This window comes from Lepus europaeus, chromosome 3 (genome assembly GCF_033115175.1).
Source record: "Lepus europaeus isolate LE1 chromosome 3, mLepTim1.pri, whole genome shotgun sequence".
Taxonomy (NCBI): Eukaryota; Metazoa; Chordata; class Mammalia; order Lagomorpha; family Leporidae; genus Lepus; species Lepus europaeus.
This window is the reverse complement of record NC_084829.1, coordinates 142,935,404-142,962,107: the sequence shown is the minus strand read 5'-3', so window position 1 is coordinate 142,962,107 and position 26,704 is coordinate 142,935,404. Positions and strand designations below refer to the sequence as shown.

At 37.2% G+C, this 26,704-nt stretch overlaps 1 protein-coding gene across 3 annotated transcripts in view; it reads right to left on the bottom strand.

The window, feature by feature from the left end:
* Window positions 1–1,494: 1,494 nt before the first annotated feature.
* Window positions 1,495–26,704, bottom strand: part of ADGRG6 (adhesion G protein-coupled receptor G6) — a 162,306-nt gene continuing 137,096 nt past the window's right edge. For all 3 annotated transcript variants that reach the window (XM_062186851.1, XM_062186853.1, XM_062186852.1), the window contains 4 exons: window positions 25,171–25,454; window positions 10,972–11,073; window positions 8,715–8,867; window positions 1,495–4,293 (listed from right to left, as the gene is read on the bottom strand). In XM_062186851.1, coding sequence (XP_062042835.1) covers window positions 4,115–4,293; window positions 8,715–8,867; window positions 10,972–11,073; window positions 25,171–25,454 — 718 coding nt within the window. In that variant the 3' untranslated portion in view covers window positions 1,495–4,114. The remainder of the gene's footprint in view (window positions 4,294–8,714; window positions 8,868–10,971; window positions 11,074–25,170; window positions 25,455–26,704) is intronic.

The following is a 26,704-nucleotide window of genomic DNA, read 5'->3' as shown; positions in this document are numbered from 1 at the left end:
CCAGAGCTTTTTTCTGAAGCTCTGGAAGCTTCTGTCTGAACCTCCAGGCATTTATGCTGTCCTTGGATTACCTTCCTTCACAGTCTGTAGGTTACTTGAAGGTGGCAACTAGGCAAGCTGTTGTACAGGAAGGAATACAGCATCAAATGGACTGAGATTAGAGTACTGCTCACTTTCTCGGTGGTCATTCATGATCTTTAATCACCAATTTCCCCAAATGGGAGACTTAAATAATATACTTCCTCCTAGAATTGTGGTGAAAATTATATGAGATAAAAAATAAGCAGCTGGAACCCAAACATGTCTACGGATTTTATGTTTTTTTGCTATGGGTTCAAATTACTCAGTTTAGGTTGGAGCTGCCTGTGGTCACCAAGCATGTAATTTTTCAAAATTTTATTATTTCTTTTTTGGACTGGCTTTGAATTATAAATGCAAACATTTGAAAATTTTACTTTTATTCTTATTTTTCTCTGAGAAAACAGAGAAAGAAAACTGTCACCCTAACTGTTCTCCCTGGAAATGAAGAAGGAGGGTGAGAAGAATCAAGCAGAGCAAGAGAAGAAAAGTGGAATGAAGTAGGAAAATGAAGGAGCTGAGAGAGAGGGCGATATTTAATGCTTTTTACATGAGAGAAGTGGAATGTTATTCAACTGAAAACAGAAGTGCTTCCAAAATCCTGTATTTATAAAGCCCAATTCTTTAGATTTCAAAAATACTATAAACCACAGGGCAGCTTGCAAATCAAATGAGTGTTTCTCACCTACTGCCCATGCTTCCTGAAGTAGCCTGCTCCTATGTGACTATTGAGGGGCCTTCAGCAACTGCTTGTCTATTTTCTTTGCATGGCTTGGCCAGGACTTGCGAACCCTGGCTCAGGAGACCTGGTTTGGCAGTGACCTGCCAAAGTGCCTCACGACTTAGCACTGGGCATAGACTCTGCTGCGGAGGGCTGTGAGCCAAACTGGGTCTTGGCTGTCTGCAGGAAAGAGTTACCCTAAGTAACCAGAGAAAAAGGAAGCAGGGAGGTTCTTTTCTGATCAAGCAAGTGACATTCGTTAAAATTTATCATTTTCTAAGTTTCCCACAATTAAAATAGAAACTATAAATGTGAGAAAAATATTCCAAATTCTAACTTCTGCATGTTAGTGACTCAGTTCCCTTTCTGGGATACCGAAAACTTCCTCCCAAAGAAACCTGCTTGACTTTTAATCTGCCACAGAGCTTGGCTTTGCATCAGTCATCTTGAGAAATTCTAAGAACTTCAAAATGCATGAATCCCCAGCGAACTGGATCTTTGTCATACATTCATTCCGAGTACTTTGGCGAAGCAGTCCCATGTCCCTAGCTTAATTGGCGGCAGATTATTTTCCAGCCATCAAATAATCTTTTCCTAGTTGAGAGTCAGAAATAAAAACATTCACTCATAAAGGAATTGAATAATTCAGAACATGAATACCATAAGTATTTATTTGAAAAACATTTTCCATTTAAGTAAACTGGCAAATCAGCTAGAGTAGCTTCTTATTACTATTTGGAATTTTCACTCACAATCACTGTTATCCATCATATTCAAAGATAGTGATACAGAAAACTATTTCACAATTTTTTAGGAAAATATATACAATCTCTCTAATAGAAAGTTAATTGAAGCAACAAAGCTAGGCAATGTAAAGCTAAGATATAAAACAAATTGACATTTATAAACACAAATAAATAAATATATACAAAAGAGTCTATGCCAACAATAAAGAAAATCTATACAATGCAACAATGATGACATGAATGGAAACTATCTCAGGATCCTAGCGTCAAATGCTAACACAACAGAGTTAAAAAATATGGGGGAGAAACAGAATCTGACCTGATATTGTTCCTAAAGGTCAGATAAACTAAATTTTGGCTCCACAGCTAAATTCCTACCCATCTCCTTTGAAGGTACTAAATGCAGGTGAGAACTGCATGTTTACAACTGAGAATAGAATTTGCCTTAGTATTTTAAATCCAGTCAAATAGTTCAGTTCAGTCATTTCTTCATTTTTCCTCATCTGGTTATCCAAAATTTCTAAAGTGCAGCTGATATTGTTGTCAAATGAAAAAAAAAAGTGTTTCCCTATTGTGGATGAATATGAGTAGAAACCAAAAGCAAGGCTGTTTTTGAAGCCATCTTTTACTATTAACTAAACAAGCACGTTGGGCAGAAATCTCACAGTAGAAAGCTAAGTAGACAATGAATATCTAAGGTTTGGGGGAGGCACTATATGAATATTCAGTATTTGATTAATTTTCATCCATATGTAACCTCTGCTACAGTAAGCAGCCTCTTAATAACCAGCCTATGGAACAGTATTTGGCTGTATTGTAGTGAATCTTGATAATGTTAACATTTACTATCCTTTTCTCCAAAATACCCTTCCCTGTGAAAGAGAGCTGGGCAGTGTTCATCTCCCTGATGGTGCTCCAGGCTCCTGAAAAATGGAATAGCAGAAAATCCACCACCACATTATCTCATCATCTGTCTGAGCCTGAATGACAGCTTCATGACTGAAGATCAGAAAAATTGGGAGGTTCCCAGAGTTGCTGCACAGCCTGTGTCTTCTACTGGGAACTACCTGCTTTCTGCAAGGACTCCGTGTCCTCAGTTCATCTCTGATCTCTTCCTTTAAGCAGTCTGGTTCTGTCAATGCCTCCTTTTCTCATCTTTTATGCTGCCACTTCCCAAGACCTGCCATCTCCCAGATAACCCAGAGCAAATGTAAGAAACGGCATGCACTGAGGCCAAATTTCTAAGGAACCACATACAACTCTAAGAGCAATTAAAATGTGGTCTCCTCCATGTTCACTAGCAAGCATGCGGTACTCAGGATAGTTTGTAAATTGGATTAGCTGCTTCATATCATTCCTGATTTTTAGGCAGCAGACTGACCCATAAATCTATCTTGCCAAACCTCCTCGGGATCTTATGTATTATATTGGAGGTCTCAGTACAAATATTTTTTTGGCCAGCAATTGTACACCCATATGTTTATAAATCATTTCAATTCTTATGAGTCACCCATGTGTCTCAGATTATATTCCCTGGAACAAAATTTCAGTAAGAGAAGTTAGAAACTTTCATTTGTGCAACTGGAAATGTCTTAAAGTCTTTGGAGAAAGGACAGGACCATGGAGACTCAACAGTGTATCTCCTGGAAGGGAAAGGCTGTTTCTTGTGCAGAGATGTAGAATGGAAATTCTCCTTACTCCCTTAATACCGTGGGCTCAGTATACAGCACAGGAGGAAAAGGATAGGTACAGCAGATTAATTCTTAAATTACTCTTGGGAGGCCCATATTAACAGACTATCAAAACTATAGGAGATTCAATCTATGGGATTAAATGATAACAAATAATGATACTGGAGCCTTGTGTCTTGAATATGGCAAGGGAAATATTAGAAATTTTCATAGCTTCATATTGGTCAAAATCTTGATTTTGGAAAAACATTTTTTTCTTAAGCATGTTATAGCTCTGAAGGTAAAACATTTGATATAATATGAAAAATCCTTTTAAATCTTTGGATCAAACATTAGATATTTTTTCTAACTGTGTTTAAATTTCATTGCAAAAGAGAAAATACTACTATATTCATGGGAAAAAAGCACTAGGATGGACTTGTGGGCATCCAAATAGTTGCAAATATTTGTTTTTTACTGTTGAGAAAGAAGATACAGGAAAAGGCCACATCCAGATCTATCTATGAAGTAGGGTACAAATAAGTTCTAAACTAGAGTTTGTCCTTAGCTCTGCTTCTCCTCTATCCTCCAAATTCAGTGTCTCCTCTGAATTGTGACTAGTCTGATACAATTCTGAACTTAAAATACTGTACCTCAAATGGCTACTGAGTCATACTGCTTTCAGTACTGAAGTTTTACTGATGATGGAAGCTCCTCTATGGAAGAAATATACTGAAAAGATAAATTCTAAATTTCACAAAAGTCTTCTAAACAAAATACATTTTTATATATATGCAGTTACCTAGGTAATAGCACATTTATATCTGCTACTTGCAGTTCTCACTGCTTGCAGATTTTCATGTTTCTGTAGACTGCATTCTTTTTCTATATTAGAGACATTAAAACTTTGTGCTGTGGCTGAAGGTATCTGACATGATAATATTTTTATAGAAGTTATCTGAATGAGAATTGCAATAACCCTTGACCTTATCAATGACTTGATGGACAGGGATGATTGATGTTGGTTCTCCATCAGCATGGGTCAGTTTTGACAAAGACTTGTCCATGGAGGCATTGTCTGCAAGAAATGATACAAAAAATTAGCTTGCAAGATTGGATGGTGACATTCCTAAGGGCCTCCCCACTGTATACTCTATTTTGCATATTAAAGAAGTAAGCAAAGGAAAGGAAGCTCTAATTCTTTCTTAGGTTAGGTAATAGGCAACACTAAAATTTCAAGTTTTTCATCTTCAAAGTACATTTTTAATATTCACAGAATGACAATTTGTCTTTTAGTAATTTGTGATGTGGTTTGTTTGTTTTAAGAAATATTTTAAGTGGCATTTTCAAAGAGCCAATGAATAAAAAAATCTGAAAAACCACTTCAAAAGTACAGGCACCAACTGGCTCAAAAGACATAACAGATTGTGTTATAAATGAATTAAAATATGCTGAAATATTTATGGAAGAAATGATTTGGTATCTAAAATGTTTACCAAATGATACAGGGAAGGGCAATTGGGTAGGAGTGCATAGCTGGTGATGAGTTACTTCTTACATATTTTTCATTCTTCTCACAATGAAAATATTATACATTGAAAGGATTTTGAAGAACAAAAGTAAGTGAAAATAAATAAAAATATACTCTGAATTTTTTAAAATCGATTTTTAGCTTGTGAAATGATTGGAATCTAGCAAAAAGGGCACCTTTTATGAATTACTATTTTAATTATAGAAGACAAATTTCTTTTTATCAGAAATACTTTCATAGAAATCTATTTGCTTTTATTGACAAGGCTATGGTTTCAGAGCAACTGATAGTAATAAAGGGCTGCTAAGTAAAATTCTTCCCTGAATTTTTAAGTAATTAATATTTGACTACTATTACTCTAGACCCAAAAACTTCCTAAAATTGCCCCTGATGTGCTCTGAAACTCTCATTTGTGCTATTTTTTTTTGACAGGTAGAGTGGACAGTGAGAGAGAGAGAGACAGAGAGAAAGGTCTTCCTTTTGCCGTTGGTTCACCCTCCAATGGCTGGCGCGGCCGGCGCGGTGCAGACGGTGCACCACGCTGATCTGAAGCCAGGAGTCAGGTGCTTCTCCTGGTCTCCCATGGGGTGCAGGGCCCAAGGACCTGGGCCATCCTCCACTGCACCCCCGGTCCACAGCAGAAAGCTGGCCTGGAAGAGCAACCGGGACAGAATCCGGCGCCCCGACCAGGACTAGAACCTGGTGTGCCGGCGCTGCTGGCAGAGGATTAGCCTATTGAGCCGTGGCGCCGGCTTCCTTGTGCTATTATCTATAAATATATATGATTGTTTTCATGAATCTAATTGATACCTTCTATGTATCTTCCTTCCTTCCTCTTCCAAAAACACTTTGGAGAGAAATTCTACCCTCAAATTAACCAAATGAGAGAGCTTTTACACTGATAAAGGAGAAATGTGACTTTCTATGAGACATTTAGCTTCCTAAAGACATGTTTACTCTACATTCCATGGAAGAGGCAAACCTCTATTCCCCCAAAAAAACTGCTTTTGGGGATCATGGCTCCACAACTGGAATGCACACTGTAGGTTTTTTATGTTTTAAATAAGTTGGACCCTGTATGCGATACAACACTTAAGCCCATCAATAATTGGTATTAGTCATCATCATGATATCTGTTGTCTTGGGAAAGTATTCAAATCACTCAACCACTGTTTTGGTGAAGCCACTAAATACAATGAAGACTGAAATAGGAAACAGCACTCTCATTCCACTGTAGAGGAAGCCAGAGAGAAGAAAAGATGGATCATGGAGTGAATGAGTAGACTGAAGCATGTCCCAGTGCTGATGAGAACAAGGCCACAGAGCCATAATACAAGGCCCTGTTCCCATTTGGCTCTCAGCAAGCTGATTCATTTTATGCTTTCTTAAGTTCACATATTCACTAGCCATTGGTTTTCCATTGGGGATTTTTTGAATAATTTGTGCTTGATGTTTTTAGAGTACCACACATATTTCGGGAAAATGTCAACGATATATGAATTCTGCTTCCTTGACCACTTCAAGGAGCATATACTTTTAGAGATGCTGACCAGCTCCATTTCAAAGATACCATCCAATATGATGGGGTTTCACAGTCTAATAAATAAAATTCTGAACAAAGGCTGTATTTATTTATATATAAAATATAAATATATATTTTATAATGTTCTATTCTTCATCTCCTGGTTACATATTAAATTATACTTAATACAGATTTTTATTACATTTGCAAATTTGAAAACCAGGGGCTAGGGAAAGGAAATATTTCACCTATGCTGAAATTTTAAGCACATAAAAATCCTCACAAAGCAGGCTTGGAATTGATAATTTCCTTTTTATGACTTCTATGAATGTACCATGATATGTCCAGTAATCCAAAAGAGCAGTGGAAAAGTAACAAATCTCATGTCCTTCTATTAAAAAAAAAACTCTGAAGCACTGCTTTTCATCCTCATTTTTATCATTACATGATATGTGACCACTCACTCCAGAGCATGGTACATTTCCTAGAAGGCGCGGCTTGCAGACACCCCATGCAGAGAAGAGCCGGCACAGCCAACCATCATTTGAAACATCAGAAATTCCAGCTCTGTGCAGGAATGTCATCATGCTAGCTGAAAAGTACTGTACAGAACAAGCCATTCTGCTGGTGCGGCAAGACTCTTAGCTTAATCCATGCAAATATTCTCTTATTACCTTGCAAAAATGTCATGCATTCAAAAAAGTAATGAAAGTTTACCTGAATGATCCACTTTTGCTGAAGGAATGCTCTTAGGAGACATTATCTACACCATAAACATATGAATGTCTAGATCAATTCCAAGAATAAACCAACCAGATATCCATGATGATATGCAGTGACTTTTTGCATACTCTGAGTGATTCCCCACATAAAAGCTGTCCCATTAAAAAACTGTTTAGGTAGCCAAAGGCTATTTGAAGTCAGCTTATTGGAAACCAGAATTTATTACACCACAGCAGCAATGTCATACAGGTAACTATGTCCTCAAGCTAATTTACAAGAACCCATATCACCTCAAGAGTTTTTGGGTTAAGTGAACAGAAAAAACATTAATGAATTTTTTGAAAAGCAAATTAAAAAAACTATACAGAATTTTGAAATAGAAAAGTGTCTTTAGTTCCTCTATTTCTGAATTTCTTCTTTTATGTCCTAGTCAGTTTTCCTCAGCATCCTACAGCTCTTTCTTTCCTTAATACATCCAGAATGTATTGTGCTCCAAATTATCTACAATATTGCTCCTCTCCCCTGCTTTTCTCCAGGCTAGCAAATCTCACCTGTGTTAAAAGCAAAATAATTCAATTGATCTAATTCCTAATCATTCACAACTTATTGACGATGAATTATTTGGATTTTAGAAGTACACAAAGTTAGCATCTACATTTAGTTAAACAAAGTGAAAAAAATCATTCATTATAAGCAAAAGAAAGGCAACCAGAAAGAATAATCTATCTCTAAACATAAACCTTACAAAAATATCCTCAAGCAGATGTGAATAGATCTCTTAAATTTAGGCAAAGGTACATACATATACTGCATATATACATGATTTATATGATACAATATATATATGATGCAAAATATGCACCTTATTCTGGAAGATAATCCACACCTGACATTCCATTCCCCAAGAAAATCCTTGATCCCATGAAACTTTTAAGAACTGCTGTACTAAGTTGCTTTGAGTTCTTACTTCAATCATAAATTAATTTTGGAATTAACAAACTCTCTAACACAAAAATTTTTTCCCACAATACCACCACAAATCCCAGGCAGTGGCCACACCAGTGGCAAGGTGTAGAAGTTGATGAAAAGAGAGACACATGTGCTTGTAAATGTACATAAGGGCTGTTTGTAATTCAAATGATTGCAACATGAATAATTATAGACACGTCATATATTTACACTCTTATTTGCAAAAAGCCAAATACATATCTTTTCTGTGCCATTCTTCTACTTATGTTTAAAGGCTAAACAAATTAAACAGTAAAAAGTTATTTTTATTATCCTTTTAGAAGCAATTTTAATTAGGAATGTACTATGTGCCGAGTGTCAAGAGTTGATTGCCAGGGGTTTAATTAGTGTTGAAAAGTAATCATTTCATTTCCCTTTATAATTATTAAACTATTACACCTTTTCACACCACTCACAGACGATCAAGTACTACAAAATATTCTTTATTTTCTATGTTGTCAGAATTGCTCATATACCCATAATGCTCAATGTCAGAACAAGTGGATCATTGTGAATATCATGAATAAACAGGGTATAAAAGGTACAGCTTTATATCACTTTCTACGCTTTCCACTATTTCATACTTAATCAGTAATTTAAACAGCATCATCAGTGACACTTCCATTAAGGAATTAAGTTTTAACACTTCCAGTGGTTAAGGAATTAAATACTAGACAGTGCTGCTTCCATCTTTATCACAGCCACAATGACTCACCGGAGTGGCTATTCCTTTTGAAATAGGTGGTAGAGCTGGATTTAGATTTAGATGTAAGATACGTTGAGTTGGAACCAATAGAGCTTGAAGATAAAGATTTTCCTAGATTATCAGAACTTTTCTTGATGATATTGGTAGCTGTTTTACTCCAATCTGAAAGAAATAACATCACTCTATCAATTTTCTTTATGAGACACATGCTCTGCCCTGAAAAATCATCAGAATTTATCTGGAGCATCCCATTTTCTGATATGCTGGCAGTAGCTTAGAGATTGACACTAATCAATAATAAACTGAAGAAACAGATAGGTTTCTTACATCAATCCTGTGCATGCAATATTTAAAATCCCACTTCAATGTCCTAAGGGTGAGAAGTAATCATTGATGATAAAAAATTAATTATGGCAGCTCAATTCACAATAGCTAAGATACGGAATCAACCCAGATGACCACCACATGATGACTGGATAAGGAAAATGTTACAGATACACACACACACACAATGGAATACTACTCAACCATATAAAAGAAAGAAATCCTGTTTTCGCAACGCAGTTGAAATAGGTGGAGGCTGTTTACTGAAATAAGCCAGTCTCAAAAGACAAATATCATGTTTTCTTTGATTTATGGTAACTAATACATAGAATAAAAATATAATGTGTGTAAGTGACTTTGATCTTATTCCGATAGGGTCATAGTCAAAGTGGAAGTTCTCTCCTCCCTTCAGAGAAAGTTATCTCCTTCTAGATCAAAGTCAGCGAAATCTAAAGGCTTCCATAGCCCTGGCAACTCATGACTAGAACCTAGGGAGATTACTGACGCCATGAACAGGAGTGTCAAATTGTTAAGTCAGCAACAGGAGTCACTGTGTACTTACATCCCATGTGGGATCTGTCCTTAATGTGTTGTCTAATGTGCAGTGATGCTATAACTAGTACTGAAACAGTATTTTTACACTTTGTGTTTCTGTGTGGGTACAAACTGATGAGATCTTTACTAATTATATACTGAATCAATCTTCTGTATATTAAGATAATTGGAAATAAAAAAAAACCTGGTGTTAAATTGGAAATGGCATAGAAAATTAATTAATTTAAAAAAATATTATGTAGGATCTCTGTCTTTAATGTGCTGTACACTCTTATTTAATGCTATAACTAGTACTCCAACAGTATTTTTTTTTTCACTTTGTGTTGCTATATGGGGGCAAACTGTTGAAATCTTTACCTAATATATACTAAACTGATCTTTTGTATATAAAGAGAATTGAAAATGAATCTTGATGTGAATGGAAGGGGAGAGGGAGCGGGAAAGGGGAGGGTTGCGGGTGGGAGGGAAGTTATGGGAGGGGGGAAGCCATTGTAACCCATAAGCTGTACTTTGGAAATTTATATTCATTAAATAAAAGTTTAATAAATGAAAAACAAAACATAATACTAGAAAAGCAAATCCAAATCTGCATTGAAAAAAATCATGTATCACAATCAAGTGGGATTTATCCTGTGAACCTAAGGGCGGGGGGGGGGGGTGTCAACATTCACAAATCAATAAACACCATAAATCAAAAAAAAAAAATTATGTGTGTAAGTGAAACCGTCATCTGGGATTTGATTAATGCTTATAGCCCTTGTCCATACTCCTGAGAAGCAGTGATCTTTCTACTTACTACTTGTTGAATCCTTTATTCTTTATATGAGGATTAAGCTTGTTATTATAAATAAAAAGAAAAGAAAGGAAGGAAGAGGGATAGAGGGTGAGATGTATCATTATATTCTTAAAACTGTATATGTGAAATACATGAAGTCTATTCCTTTAAATACATAAGTAATTAAGTAAGTAAAACTTTTCTTTGGTTATTTTTTATATTGAGAAATATCTCTTTGCCTGATAAAGCAACTCCAGATTTTAAATAATATATAAGGGTAGATATTGCTATTTGAATTGCTGAATTTGACATGAAGTCTTGAGCAAATAATTGAACCTGTTTGGAATTCACGCCTCCCTTCTGAAGAATAGGTGGTTTGGGTCCAAAGTCCACATCTCTTAAACTCTGGTTTCTCTTCAGATCCTATAAATCTTTCGCCTTTTACCAAAGTCTACATCTCTTCTAGCTCTATTATTTTAAGATTCCAAGTAAGCATTTTCACATGTACCACTTTTACCCCTTGCTACCACTGGGACAGGGGTTTTCTGACAATGGAAGTGTGAAGGACAGCTACTTCAAATGTAAAATCTAATTAACAACATGCCCCTTTACCTGAGTTGTCTGCCAACCGAAATCTGCCACAGCAGAGATGTCGTCTCCACTGTTTCTGAACATTCTCCTTCATTGCACAGTGGAAGATAAATATAAATAAGCCTGTCACAAAAATACCAATATTTTACCCAACAGACATATTTTAAAGATAAATCTTATAAAATACATTGTTCTTTTTAATTTTAAATCTTTTACATTTATGTCATTAAGAAACAAGGATCTTAAGGAATCTTGTAGTATGCAGTGCTCATTTATATCCAGTAGAACACAAAGACTCAGAACTAGAATAACTACATGAATCTGATTTTCTTTGCCTGTTCTAACAATTAGTAAGACTTAACCTAAAAATCAAACGGAAAGAAGCAATATTCAATTTAACAAGCATTTAATAATATTTTCCTTACACTTGTATTTGACATAAAATCATGAAAAAAATTTCCATAAAATTTAGGAACAAAGAGAAGACTGAAAACACTCATAAGTTGTCTGTTTCAATTTGTATATTCTGAGGTATTTTATATTTGTGTATTATTATAGATACAATTATAGTATAATAGGTTGGGCCATAAAAAAAAGAGGTATTTTAGCAGGACAAATATGGCCCAAATCAGCAGAGTCATGTGGCTCCAATTGTCCTACTTTAGTTTCTCAACATTTGAACAGGAGTATTTCTGAATTGCGAAACAGTCTTTGTATTTGCAGTCATTCCTATGCTTACCAATAATTGTGTTACTTGTTGTTTGAAAGCCACCCCTTCTGGGAGTTTATTGTACATTTTAACCCTCTTGAGGAAGCCTCTTCAATTTCTCCCCCTACTCTTCCATACTTGGTTATTCCCATTATCTAACAAATATATTTTACAAACTCTTTTTTTTAAAGCCTATTTTACCTTCTAACATTTTAATTTCTAATTGTCTTCCAAGTTCAACTTCCACATTTCCTCTCCTCAAACTCCTTGATGTGGCTGTCTCCACTTTTTCTTGTATCTTTTCAACCCACACCAAATACACTACTATCCACATGCATGATGACACCACGACTGCTCTTGGGTGGGTCATGGTGACTACCATATTGCAAACTCAGTTTCCCACTGTCATTTATACTATACTTCAGAGAAGCATTAACTCAGTGGAACATCCCTTCATTCTTGACATCCTGTTGTCCACTGTCCCCCTATTTTGCTACAGATTCTTTCTTTGTCTCATTCATAGTATAAAGAGTGACATGACTGACTCAGTCGTTGATTTCCAACTCTTCTAGGGCTACATTGTCCCCCTGGGAACTAACATTTCCAAAATACAAGTACCATGCACTGATTCTTATATTTGGTCCCATTTCCTTCTATCACCAATAAAACAAGGATCCCATCCCATACTTTTACTTACATACTTGAGAGGCAGAGTTACAGACAGAAAGAGGGAAAGACAGAGAGAAAGGTCTTACAGCTACTGGTTCATTCCCCAAATGGCAAATGCTTGGGTGCCTGCACCCACATGGGAGACCTGGAGGATGCTCCCAGCTCCTGGCTTCAGTTCAGTCCAGCTCTGGCTCTTGTAGCCATTGGGAGAGTGAATCAGTAGATGGAAGATCTTTCTGTCTTTCCCTCTCTCTCTCCCTGTAACTCTGCCTCTCAAATAAATAAATCTTAAAAAAAAAAATGATGGTCATCCATATACAGATACCAGCCAGACACACTGCTGTATGACTCCACATGTTGGGAACTCCTTGTTGTCACTGCATCAGGAACCACGCTCAAAGTGAGGACTGTGCAGATCATTTGTGTGGTTCATAAGTTGGTGCTGATGAGTTTTGCACCCACAGGAGGCTAAAACTCAGTCACTGATCAACTTGGAGAAGAGGAGGTGAGGGTGTGATCACACCAATAGAGGTGACCATTCCTTCCCATCTGTTAAAAAGAGATTTACTGGCCGGCGCCGTGGATCACTTGGCTAATCCTTTGCCTGCGGCGCTGGCACCCTGGGTTCTAGTCCTGGTTGGGGCGCTGGATTCTGTCCAGGTTTCTCCTCTTCCAGTCCAGCTCTCTGCTGTGGCCCGGGAAAGCAGTGGAGGATGGCCTAAGTGCTTGGACCCTGCACACACATGGGAGACCAGGAGGAAGCACCTGGCTCCTGGCTTCGGACGGCGCAGTGCACCAGCTGTAGCGGCCATTTGGGGGGGGGGGGTGAACCAATGGGAAAGGAAGAGCTTTCTGTCTCTCTCTCTCTCACTGTCTAAATCTGCCTGTCAAAAAAAAAAAAAAAAGAGATTTACCATGCCCAACTTGGGGGTTACCCTGGAAACGTGCTCCACCCTGGACCACTGACCAGAGCTCCCTGGTCACATACAGCACACACCCCTTGGTATTCACTGAAAATACAGCCATTACACTAAACCATGGAGGCACAGTTCAAAGATAAAAGCAATCAGATGAAAAAAAACAAGAAGTATCTCCACAAATGCCTAAAAAAATAAACAGAGAAATTCAAGAAACAAGAATAAGGGAGACAATATGATCCCCGCAAAGGAACAAAAAAAAACTTCAATAGTAGAATGCAAAGATGAAGAGATTGATGAGACCCTGAAATGGAATTCAAAAGATTAATTACAGGATTGCTCAAAAGCAATCAGAAGCAAATCCACAAAATAAAGAAATCTATATGTGATATGAATAAAAATTTTTCCTATGAAATTGAGATTTTAAAGAGAAATCAAAATGAAATATTAGAAACAAAGACTTTAATAGACAAATAAAAACTGTGGTGGGAAGCCTTAACAACATAGTTGGTGAGACAGAAGAAAGAACACCTGAGCCAAAAGATAAGTCTTGGAAATTTTTCAATCAGAACAAAAAAAAAAAAAAGAAGAAGAAGAAGAAGAAGAAGAAGAAATTAGAAAAATTTAAAATAATGTTGGAGATTTATGGTATACTATCAAATGACTCAACATAGGTGGTCTTAGGAGTTTCTGAAAGTATGTAGAGAATGAACTAGAAGACCTATTTAAGTACAGGAAGCTCATAGAACTCCTAATAGACTTGACCAGAAAAGATCTTCAACACAACACATTGTAGTCAAACTTTCAACAGTATAACATTAAGAAAAGATTTTAAAATGTGCATGAGAAAAATGACACATTATTTTCAGAGGATCTCCAATTAGACTCACAGCTGACTTCTCATCAGAAACTAGGCTAGGAGAGAATGCAGACATACTGAGTCTTCAGAGAAAAAAACTGTTAACTCAGATTACTATACCCTGTAAAGCTCACATTTATGAATGAAGGTGAAGTAAAGGCCTTCCATAACAAACAGAAATTGAAAGAATCTGTCACCACTCATCCAGCCTTACAAAAGATGCTTAAGGGGTCCAGCGCTGTGGTGTAGCGGGTAAAGCTGCTGCCTGCGGTACCAGCATCTCATATAGGCACCGATTCGAGTTCCAGCTGCTCCACTTCCGATCCGGCATTCTGCTGTGGCCTGAGAAAGCAGTGGAAAATGGCCCAAGTGCTTGGGCACCTGCATCCACGTAGGAGACCCAGAGGAAACTCCTAGCTCTTGGCTTCAGGTCAGCGCAGCTCCAACCACTGCAGCCAGTTTGGGAGTGAACTAGTGGATGGGAGGCTTCTCTCTCTGCCTTTCCCTCTCTGTATAACTCTGACTTTCAAATAAATAAATCTTTAAAAAAAGATGCTTAAGAATGTGCTACAAACAGAAACACAGAAAGATTGTCATTATGAAAGAATGTGAAGGCAGAAAATCTCCAAGTAAAAGTACAGAGGAAATCCAAAGTAAGCAATAGGAACATGTATGGAAAAAATTGCATGGCCAAGTCATTACTTATCAATAGTCACCTTGAAAATTAATGGCCTAAACTCTTTCATTAAAAGACACAGGCTGGCTGAATGGATTAAAAAGCAAGACCCATCTATTTGCCACCTAAAAGAAACACATCTCACCAACAAAGATACATGCAGACTGAAAGTGAAAGGATGGAAAAAAAATCCATGCTAATGTAGAGCATAAAAGGACAGGTATGGGCATCCTAATATCAGACAAAATAGGCTTTAACACAAAAATAGTTAAAAGAGATAAATATGGGCCAGTACTGTGGCCTAGTGGGTAAAACCACCTCCTGCAGTGCACCATATGGGTGCTGGTTGGAGTCCAGGCTGCTCCACTTTTGATCCAACTCTCTGCTATGGCCTGGGAAAGCAGTAGAAGATGGCCCAAGTTCTTGGGCCCCTACACCCATGTGGGAGACTCGGAACAAGTTCCTGGCTCCTGGCTTTGAATTGGTGCAGCTCTGGCCATTGCAACCATCTGGGAAGTGAATCAGTGGATGGAAGACCTCTCTCTCTCTCTCTCTCTCTGCCTCTGCCTCTCTGTAACTCTCCCTTTCAAATAAATAAATAAATCTTTTTTTTAAAAAAAGATATGAAAATATATAATTGCAAATATTAAAAGAAAATTAAGAAAGGAAAAAGGAGGTAGGGTAGGAGTGAGGAAGAGAAGGAAGAAGACTAGGATGAAAAGTAATCATTATGTTCTTAAAACTGTATATGTGAAATACATGAAATCTGTTCCCTTTATATAAATAAATAAATTTTTAAAAAACTTATCTGTTCCTTTTGAATGTGAAGTATTCATCAAGACAATTCTCAGTTACATTGTAGCTTGCCCAATTGAAAATGTGAGGAAAAGTATTGATAGTACTGTCTGTTAAGGAAAGTAGTTAAGTGTATAAGATATGCCTAAGGTAATGCTCACATGTTTTATTCTTTCAATACCTTAACTCAAAATGACCCATACTCTTATTTTAAAAATATTAGAAAAAAAGTTTGGTGGATTTCTATAGGATGGGCCATGACTACAATGAAATGACTATGGGCTAATTCTCCCCTTGGGTTTATTGTCTTGTTTGGCCATTGGTAAGTTCTTAGCATAAATTTCTGTTGAAATCAGTGAAGATGATTACATGTTTTTACTTGAAGATAAATGGCAGCATGAAAATACTGACTTGGCCAGCCCCGCGGCTCAATAGGCTAATCCTCCACCTTGCGGCGCCGGCACACTAGGTTCTGCTGGATTCTGTCCTGGTTGCCTCTCTTCCAGGCCAGCTCTCTGCTGTGGCCCAGGAGTGCAGTGGAGGATGGCCCAAGTGCTTGGGCCCTGCACCCAATGGGAGACCAGGAGAAGCACCTGGCTCCTGCCATTGGTTCAGCGCCGTGCGCTGGCCGCAGCACACCGACCGCGGTGGCCATTGGAGGGTGAACCAACGGCAAAGGAAGACCTTTCTCTCTGTCTCTCTCTCTCATTGTCCACTCTGCCTGTCAAAAATAAAAGAAAAAAAGAAAAAAAAAGAAAATACTGACTATATTTTGGTTACTGGTTTCAAATGTATGATCATCCTATTTAAAAATTCCTGAAAAATTCAAATATCTTTATCACAATGAACTCAGTATAGGTATACTATCATTGTATTAGTATTACTATTATACCATTTAAAATACAGGTACATAAATATGTTTAAATGAATAAAATGCTATTATTATGTATAACATATTACAAATAATTAATTAGTAATAAATAGTGAGGCCTCAATATTGAATTTAGACTTGAAAGCTTTGCAGCATCTTGACAAACTCACACTGATGTCATGAAACCTTCATATCCTACAAAAGAGAACTGAACTCATGGTGAATTTTAGCCTGTAGAACTACCAGTCTGATGAATCCAAGCCATTAGCAATACTTCCTTCTGCTTGACAATTGCCTGGATTTTTTATTTTATTCATGCAAATCCATTTAATCAACTTTGAGCGAACAGATGTCTTTCTTAATTTCATACACTTGAACGAGTATCAGAGAAAGAGTGAGAGGGAGAGAGACCTTTCATCTGCTACTTCACTCCTAAATGGTTTACTCTCGAAATGCCCCCAAATAGCCAGGTCTGAGCCAGGCTGAAGCCAGGAGCTCAGAACTTCAACTGGGTTTCTCCCATGTGAGTGGCAGAGGCGCAAGCACTTGAGCCATTATCTGCTGCCACCCAGGATGCATTAGCAGGAAGCTTCATTGGATGTCGAGTATCTGGGACATGAAACAGTGCTCCAGTGTGGGATGCAGGCTTCCGAAGTGGCAGCTTAACCTGCTATATGCAATAATGCCCACCCCTAAATTAACAGGTTTCTAACCAGTCCCTTGTCTTCAACCACATTCACCCATCTTCCTTTAACCAACAAAGATATATAATCTCTAAATGTGATGTCTTAATTCTCAGTAAAATCTGCAATTTACTCATATAAAATAAATAACATTTACAGTTCTGTTAGGAAGACGAGGGTTGCAAATACAAAGGTACTCAAGATGTTTGTAGAGAAAATTGGATTAAAATATGTTTAATATTCATGCAAAAGCATTTTGAACTCCATGTATAGTTTTTCCAACATATGCATTTTTCATGTACTCTGAATACTCCCTCAAATGCATCAACATCAATTTAAAATTGTTTTGCACCATTTAGGGTTTTTTTTTTTTTTTTTTTTTTTCCAGAGTGTCTTGGCTTTCCATGCCTATAATACTCTCATGGACTCTTCAGTCAGATCCGAATGCCTTAAGGGCTGATTCTGAGGCCAGAGTGCTATTTAGGACATCTACCATTCTATGAGCCTGCTGTGTATCCCACTTCCCATGATGGATCATTCTCTCCCTTTTTGATTCTATCAGTTAGTATTAGCAGACACTAGTCTTGTTTGTATGATCCCTTTGACTCTTAGATCTATCAGTATGATCAATTGTGAACTGAAATTGATCACTTGGACTAGTGAGATGGCATTGGTACATGCAACCTTGATGGGATTGTATTGGAATCCCCTGGCACATTTCTAACTCCACCATTTGGGGCAAGAGACCTAAATGAAAGATCTCTGTGAATGAGATTCCAGTAGAAAGAACAGGCCATCAAAGAAGGAGGTACCTGAAGGGAGGGGTGAACTTCCACTTTGACTATGACCTTGTCAAATTAAGATCGAAGTTGGGGAACTCAAAGGTTTCCATAGCCTTGGCAACTCATGACTAGAGCCTAGGGAGATTACTGATGCCATAAACAAGAGTGTCAAATTGTTAAGTCAACAACAGGAGTCACTGTGCACTCACTCCTCATGTAGGATCTCTGTCCTTAATTTGTTATCCAATGTGAAGTAATGCTATAACTAGTACCAAAACAATATTTTACACTTTATGTTCTGTGTGGGTGCAAACTGATGAAATCTTTACTTAATATATACTAAATCGATCTTCTGTATAAAAAGATAATTGAAAATGAATCTTGATGTAAATGGAATGGGAGAGGGAGCGGGAGATGGGAGGGGTGTGGGTGAGAGGGAAGTTATGGGGGGGAAAGCCATTGTAATTCATAAACTGTACTTTGGAAATTTATATTTACTAAATAAAAGTTTAAAAAAAATAAAATTGTTTTGCACCAAAATAAACTTTTTAAAGTCTCCTCATATGTGGCAAAGTGAATCTGCTACTGATATTTCTAGGGTGGAAAATAAAAGGAAGTTCACTGTGCAAAATTCTCCTAGAGGACACACGGGCCAGGGCTTATCCAGCAAATATGGTGAAGAAGATGGTGAAGGCAAAGGAGCATGCTGTAAACTGGAATGGAAAGCATTCTAAAACATCTCATCAAGTACTGGATTTTATTTTTGATATCTGCCTGAGAACACGTTCAGATAGCACATTTGAGCAAAAAAAAAAAAAAAAAAACTACTTCTAAGTATTAGCATTATATTCAGTGTAGATTGCACGAGCCTGTATTTGATCTTGGACCTTACAAGAGTTATTTAATTACTTAGGGAAAAAAAAAAAGACACACTTAGATATCTGGGGTAAAAATCTGACTCCTACGTGGAACTCATTCCCTTTGCCTGATTCAGGCAAACAGTATGTGACTTCTGATGCAAATGTGAAAGAAGTCATCAAATGTATTCTCAGAAATTCACCCTGATTATCAAAAGCTTAAAATACTGCCAGAAACAGCTCCTTAGAAATTTATTACTATGAGTAGAACATAAGGGAGCTCATATAGACATCCTTTTGCTGTTCTAAAAAAGTTCACTTCCTTTTTTAAAATATATTTTTTGTTTTTTTTAAAGCGATTTATTTAGAAGGCAGAGTTAGAGAGAGAGAGAGAGAGAGAGAGAGAGAGAGAGAGATGGACTTTGCATGCCCTGATTCACTCTCCAAATACCTCTAACAGCCAATGTTGGGCCAGGCTGAAGCCAGGAGCCTGGAGCCTGGAGCCAGGAGCCAGGAGCTTCATCCATTTCTCACATGGGTACAGGGACCCAAGCACTTGGGTCATCCTCCACTGCTTTCTCATACACATTAGTAGGGAGCTGGATTGGAAGTGGAGTGGCCAGGATTGGAACTGGCGCCCAAATGAGATGCTGGTGCTGCAGGTGGTGGCTTAACTTACTGAGGCACAGCATTGACCCCAAAAATTCACTTTCAATAAGTGAAAACAGCAACTTTGGTTCCTCATTTTCTTAAGTTCTTTAATAAATAAAGGCCACCGACAGTTTCTGCAGAATCCTCACCACTAATCTCACACAGGTAACCTGAGTTGACTTTTTCTTAACCTGGATACTAAAGATTTAGAAACTCAATTAAAGGGAAGACTAAGAACATGGGTAAGTAACCAGAGGCTTGTGTCTTGATAAGACCATGAGCATAAAGCAGTTCTGGAATTTTTTGATGGGAAAGTTGGTCAGAAATTTATCAAGTATTTGGGTAGAAGAGGCCATCAACTCTAGGTAATTTGATTTTTGACAAACACAAACTAGAGTATCTCTGAACTCCCTAGCAAGCCTGCATTTGAAGCTTTAAACAGCTCCTATGTTCTGCTGTTACTAGAAATAGCCAGCTGGCTGTTATTAGGCTGGGGATCTTTAATGACTTATGATTCTCCTTGGAAACTTCTTAAATCTTCCTTTCATACACCTAAGGTGACTTTAGAAAATTATTTCTCAATGGCACAGACTGCCCCACCAAAAGATGAGTAATTTATTTCCTTGTGGTGTGTAATGTCTCAGCCAACATGACATCACTTCATATGTTAGGAGTTGAAAGGTGGTTCACCTCTTTACCTTGGCACCAGGTCAGTGTGTGTATTGTATGTGTGATTATGTAACAACTGAGCTTTCATGAGGTTTCTAACCAAACTGACAGTGGCAAGGGAGACTTGTTGGCATTTAGTATAGTGTACCTGATAATTTAACTCGATCTCCTTTTTTAAAAATAAATTTTATTTATGAGCAAGAGAGAGGAAGTACTCTCTTACTCTCTCCAAACAGCCCTGATAGCTGGAGCTGATCCAATCTGAGGCTGGCAGCCGGGAACTCAGTCTAGGTCTCCACATAAGTGACAGTATCCCAATGACTTCAGTGATCACTGCTGCCTTCCCAGGGTCCACATCAGCAGGAAGCTAGAATCAGAGCAAGAGCTAGCCCAGGCACTTTGCCGTGACACGTGGCCTTCCTAATCAGTGTCAACCAGCAGGCCAAACACCCACCCCGACTTTAACTTCTTAGTTTACCAACACACATGACAATAATATAGTATTTCCCTAAAGGATTTTTTTCTGAATAAGGCTAAGAGATGATTTATATCATTTATTCATTAAATGCATATTTGCTAATTTTTAATAAAAATAGATATTCACTTCTTAGAGAGTTTGAAGTAAGAAACTGAAGGTCCAGCTATTTGTTTTAGTTTTCTCTTTACACTTTGTGTCCTATTACTACACAATATATGCTATATTGTAAATAATACATTTTTAGATTAAAGTTGACTTTGAGAAAGCCATTATTTTTTCTGTGCTTTAGTTTCTTTATCAATCAAATGGAGAAAATACCTCTTTCTTAGTATGTACTTCGCAGACTTGTTGCAAGAATGAAAGTAAAATCACAGATGTTATGTGAAAATTCTCTATATGATAATGTACCATACAAATGAATTTATTCCTGTGGCTCTGGTTTATTTTAAGATTATCAAAGTAATTAATGAATGCAAACATTATCCCTTAGTAGAATGATAATATCCTTCTGTGTTCTCCACACCAGCATCTATTTGAACTATGTGTGACATCTTATTATATTGTCATGTATCTGCACATTAGATAGGCTGACTATGCCTAAACTATTAATCATTATTGTTTTCAATTCCTGGAAAATGAAAATTAAAATGCAATCTCTTGGTAGGAAGCTAACCTGATATCCTGAGGAACTTGACAAGAGAGTTAGTGTCTCTCTATATTGGAGATGCCTAATGTAATTAATAGTGTCAAATACTTTTCATCCATTAGTGAACAAGATCAGCAATCTGAGACACTGTCACTTGCATAACAAGCAGCTGTGTGCACATGCTACATCTTAGGACAATACTTTAAACCTACACTTCTACTAAAAGTGTCTTCAAGGGAGAGAGGGCCAAGAATCTGTAACCAACAAATTGCCTTTTATTTCTCTAGGATGAATTCTTTCACATTTATTGAAGTATAGTCTAATGTTTTTAGGCATTGGTTCCCTTTCACAAGGCAATTTTTTTTTAAATTTTAAAAGATTGTGTGTGATAGAAATTTTTAGACTTTACAATTTTTTCAAATTGTATTCTTTAGAAAAATTGAAAAAAATTAATATAATGATTAGCTAGCTGCATCCTGGGAAGGCAGCACAAACTGCAAAAGCAGATGGATATATAATCTACCATATTATAAAGGTATATTTATCTTTTCATTTTTGAGGGAAAAAGTCGATGAAATGTTCACTATATTACATATCCAAGAAAAGTAGGCAAAATAAAAATACCAAAGCAATCTACTATGGAAAATTAGACAAACTAATAAAGAAAAACTTTGTTTCAGCCTTGATTCAACTTGTGACTTCATTTGCTCATATAAGTAAAATTTTAGTCACAGTCACACAGATCATAATAATTTTCTAACATTCACTTAACATGATTTTTGCAATTAAATTATAGTTATAAATGTACATAAAATACATATAAAACTTTAAATATGTAGTAAAAATATTCAAATACAGAAAATATAAAAATAAAGAACATAAAAATTACAGAATATATACATTTATTAGTATTCTAATGACATACATGTGCTTATACACATATACCTCTATATATTATTTCCAAAAACATTGAGGGATAAGATGAATTTTTTAAAAAACATGTTTGAACTGCTATTTTGAATAAATGAATGAATGTGATAAGAAACTTATCAGAAGTCGTTCTTCTGATTTATGTTCCCTGGCATCTCCATAGAATCAACTTGAATCCTTGTTGCTTGCATGAGTCTCATCCCATAACACTACTGGTGACTTGCCGCATTCATAACCATTTCCTGCTGCACTTTAAGTACCCAACCACAGGCTAAAATAGAAGCTAAAATTCGTGTAGTATTGCTATAGTTTCCAGAATACTGTGTTAAATTCTTAATCTTCACCTATAGCTAAGTCTTATAATGACAGGCATTTAATAACTGTAATATCCCATTAAGAAGATGACCAGGTGCCTTAATCATTGTAGAAACATAAAAGCTTATCGACCAAACCACTGAGGAGTGTTTTGTAAGCAGCATACTTTCTAAACTTCTTTTGACTCTATGTACTTCGTTTCAGCTCTTCCCTTTCCAACACAGTCTACAGTACTGGACCATTTCAAATCAAATCACTGGAAAAGCCTCATATCTGCTCTTGCTATAGACACTACAGGGTGTTCGCATCCATTCTCCACAATACATCCAGCTTAGTCTTTATAGAATGTGCATCTGAGCCTGCCATGATACAAGCCAAAACCCTTTCAAAGACTTTGCACCGCTCTTATGAAAGGCCGTTTACCTGAAATATTCTTTTCCCCATAACTGTTTCTACCTTTCACCTAGTTTAGACTTATGGATCCTTCAGATTTCAGCTTAGATATCACATATTCGTTAGTATGTTCTCAACACTATGGGGTCCTTTTTAAAACCACTCTCCTTTAGAATAAAAGCTCCATGAAGAAATGGTACCAAGTCATTTTGCTGAAAGAAAGAGTGTCATAAAGGAAAAAAAAAAATACACATAATGTCATTTGCCTAAGTACTACCTGTGTTAACCTTGCATTCATTGAATTGTTTCTTTAAACTGTCTAAATTCTACAGGTTTTCTTTAATAAAGTACATCCTTCTAACAATCAAACCTCTCTTGGAATGTTCAGAAAACAACTTAGCAATAAAGACCATTGTTTGACTTTCCAAGTGTCCTGAGAACTCTTTATATAAGCGCGGCCAGTAAGCAAGTGTTCTTAGACTCGTGTACTTTGTATCAATGCCTTTTAATTTAAAATTTCTTTTTAGGAGGTGTTTTTAATATCACTGGATGTGAAGAAATCTGTTCTGAATTTATATAATTTAAAATCAGTCCTAAAGTCAGTGATTTATGAATAGCACTGACCTGATGATGGTTTACAACATTTTTCCCTCCTGACAGGAGACCCAAGCTGGGAGAAATAAAACATCCCAATTCTCATTAATGGAAACAGAGCTGAACAGACAACTGTAGCTGCTGAAGGCTACTGACGCTGCCAGGAAATTCTAAAAGCAAAACCAAGGCTGGGCTGGCAGATCAATGTGCCTTTCATGTACAATCCTGAAATATAAAACCACGGAATTTCCAATGTTAACAGACACTTCTGTCAATATTGATTTAGGCACTTATTAGTTGTATATTATTGAAGAGATTAGAGAAATATTGACTTTACAAATCTAGATTCTGGTGAAGGTATATTCATATGCTAGGTAATCCACTTCCAACTTTGGGAGGTTGCAACTGAAGCTTATTATTCTGTTTACTAAAGATAATGAGCATGTGTATTTCCTCTGTTATAGGAGATATAGGAGTTATAGGAGATAAAATTTGCTAAGTTAATTAATACGTATTTATGTCAGAGGAATCTGAGATTGAATTAAGGCCATCCTCAAAGTCTCTGTGCTTTTTTATCTAACAATCCATTCATTTAACAATCACTGAGCACCTACTATGTGACAAACAACTTTGCAGTTCACAAGCTAGTGGAGGACCCAGAAAGATAAGCAGGGCACACCACACTCTCCAGTAGGTAAGTACAGGCTTTTCTTAGAGCACATTTGTAGAGAGTACCCACCTGGAGAGAGAACCTGCTTCCTAGCCCAGCTCAGACTTGCTCAGCTTTAGTTAGCTCTTTCATCCCCACATACCTACAGTTGTAAGATCAACAGCTTCAGGTAAAGCCATTAGTCCTGCTCTGCTAAAAACCCCCTTCCAAATGTTGTCATCCAGTTTCTTTTGGAGTACTGACATCATGGTGTTTCTTCACATTAGAGAGCTTTAGCAACACAAGGAATATCCAGGACCTTAAAGATTGTCTTTAATTTTCAGAAAAAGTAATGTGCACCTATTTTAGCTTAAAAGTTGAATCTATTACAGAATATAGTAGATTGTGGATAGAATCAGTAGTATGACTGAAAGCTCCCTGAAGGAAATCTAGTATTTTTCTACAAAGTTGGCCAGTGGCAAGTGCTTGTTAAGTCAATCTAATTGCTGAATCTCATGAAAAGATGAGTTTCCAACTAAACTGTTTATATTTATTTAAAATCCAAGGAGACAGGAACCAAGGTGAATGGCTTCTATCCTTGCATAGAATACAAACATTCTTCTCACTATGAATGGCAAATCTATATGTGGAAGGGTTCTGTGAAGAACACAAACATTCAATAATGCTGCAAAGAGGACTAGTGTATGCTTTTCAATTTCCCACTGAGCTCTCAGCTGAACACTCTGCTCCATATTCATTCATACAAGAATATATGTCTACGTTCATAAAAGAATATTTATATAAGCTTTGTGTGTGTGTGTGTGTAATATATTCAACATCTAATATCAGCCTGGCTCTGTTCTAGGTGTTTGAGATACATCACAGGGGAATAAAACTGATGTAACTCACACTCTGCCTCATTTACCCAGTTGAGACCTTTTCAAAGAGTACCCACCCTGTGCCTGGAACTGTGCTAAGCATTTGCAGAAACTTAACATGGCATCCATCCAAAAAGAAGCTGTCCACAAATATGATAAAATTGCAAAGAGGAAAATGTTCAGCTACTGTTTCTCTTACCTTGTAATGAATTGAAGATGGAGAAGAGGTACATGAAAGCAATATTTAAGGGTCCCCAGGCAAAGAAGGCAAAACCCCATGTCATGCCCAGCAGGAATGTCAGGCTAACCACACTGCGCAGGTTTCTTAAAACCTCTTCTCTCAGGGTCCGGCTGCTTCTCTTGCCATTCCTCCCGCAGATTTGCACCATTACCACAATGAACATGGCAACATTCAGAAAAAACATGACTCCAAAGTACCCAGTGCAGGTCACATAAAATATGACTGGATCTTGAATCCAACAGCTTAAAAAACAAGAAGAAATGAGAAAGATTTACTGCTATGCCATACCCTGTTTACCTAGGATTTCCCTTGACTTAGGTTGTACTACTGCAGACTTCTCTCTCAAATGCCTTTAGAAAAGTCACTTCACTTCCCTGCCCCTCAGTTTCTTCTTTAACCTTTTCATATGTGTCTGTTTATGGGTGATCATCATCTTTTTTTAAAAAAAATTATTTATTTTTTTGAGAGGCAGAGTCACAGACAGAGGGAGAGACAGATAGAAAGATCTTCCATCTGCTGGTTTACTCCCCAAATGGCCACAATGGCTGGAGCTGGGTTAATCCAAAGCCAGGAGCCAGGATCTTCTTCTGGGTCTCCCAAATGGGTGCAGGAACCCAAGCACTTGGGCCATCTTTCACTGCTTTCCCAGGCCATGGTACAGATCTGGAATGGAAGAGGGGCAGCTGGGACATGAACCAGCACCCATATGGGATGCTGGCACCACAGGCCGAGGCTTTGATTACTATGCCACAGTGCCAGTCCCCGACTGTGGCATAATATCTAGTGAAGTCACTGTCAAAAAGAAAAACCAGGTAGCTTTTAGAATCCTGACTTGGTGTGAAAGTACTCTTGGTTGGCTCACCCTAAACCATGCCTGAGCTCCTTTTCTCTAAGAAAGGGAAATTTAAGTATGTAATTTTGGCCTCTTGATATTTAAAGGGTAGCCATGTGATGCTGGTCTACAAAATGATATGGAAGCAAAAATCTGCTAAGGGATTTTTGGGGAGAGCTACTTTTGACAGATTAGCTGGCAATTCCTTATTCCTTCTTCCTGCTACAAACATGACAGTGAGAGACAGAGCTGCCACAGCCATCTTATACCATGAGAGGGAAGTCAAGAAAGCTGTAGAGTTGTTGTCCCCGGCATTTTTAGCCACAAAATCAACGCCAGTGGTTGTCTATTTCCATGTTTCTTGTTACATGCAAAGAGTAAATTCCCATTTTTTTAAGCCACACCTGATTGTGAGTTCATTACTGTAGACAAAATAATTCCCATCAATATAATTAGCCTAAATGAGAGAAGAACTTTAGTTAGAGAACTATGGAATTCTTAAAAAGACACTTCCGACCCATGATTACAAACCTACACTGATTATAAATCATTCTTATGAGATACAGACGGATATTTTTGATATTTAGATTGAACAGTTAAGATAACAGATGAAACAGTAAAACCTTACTGTGGGCAAATACGCTATGAGCAAAGTTGACA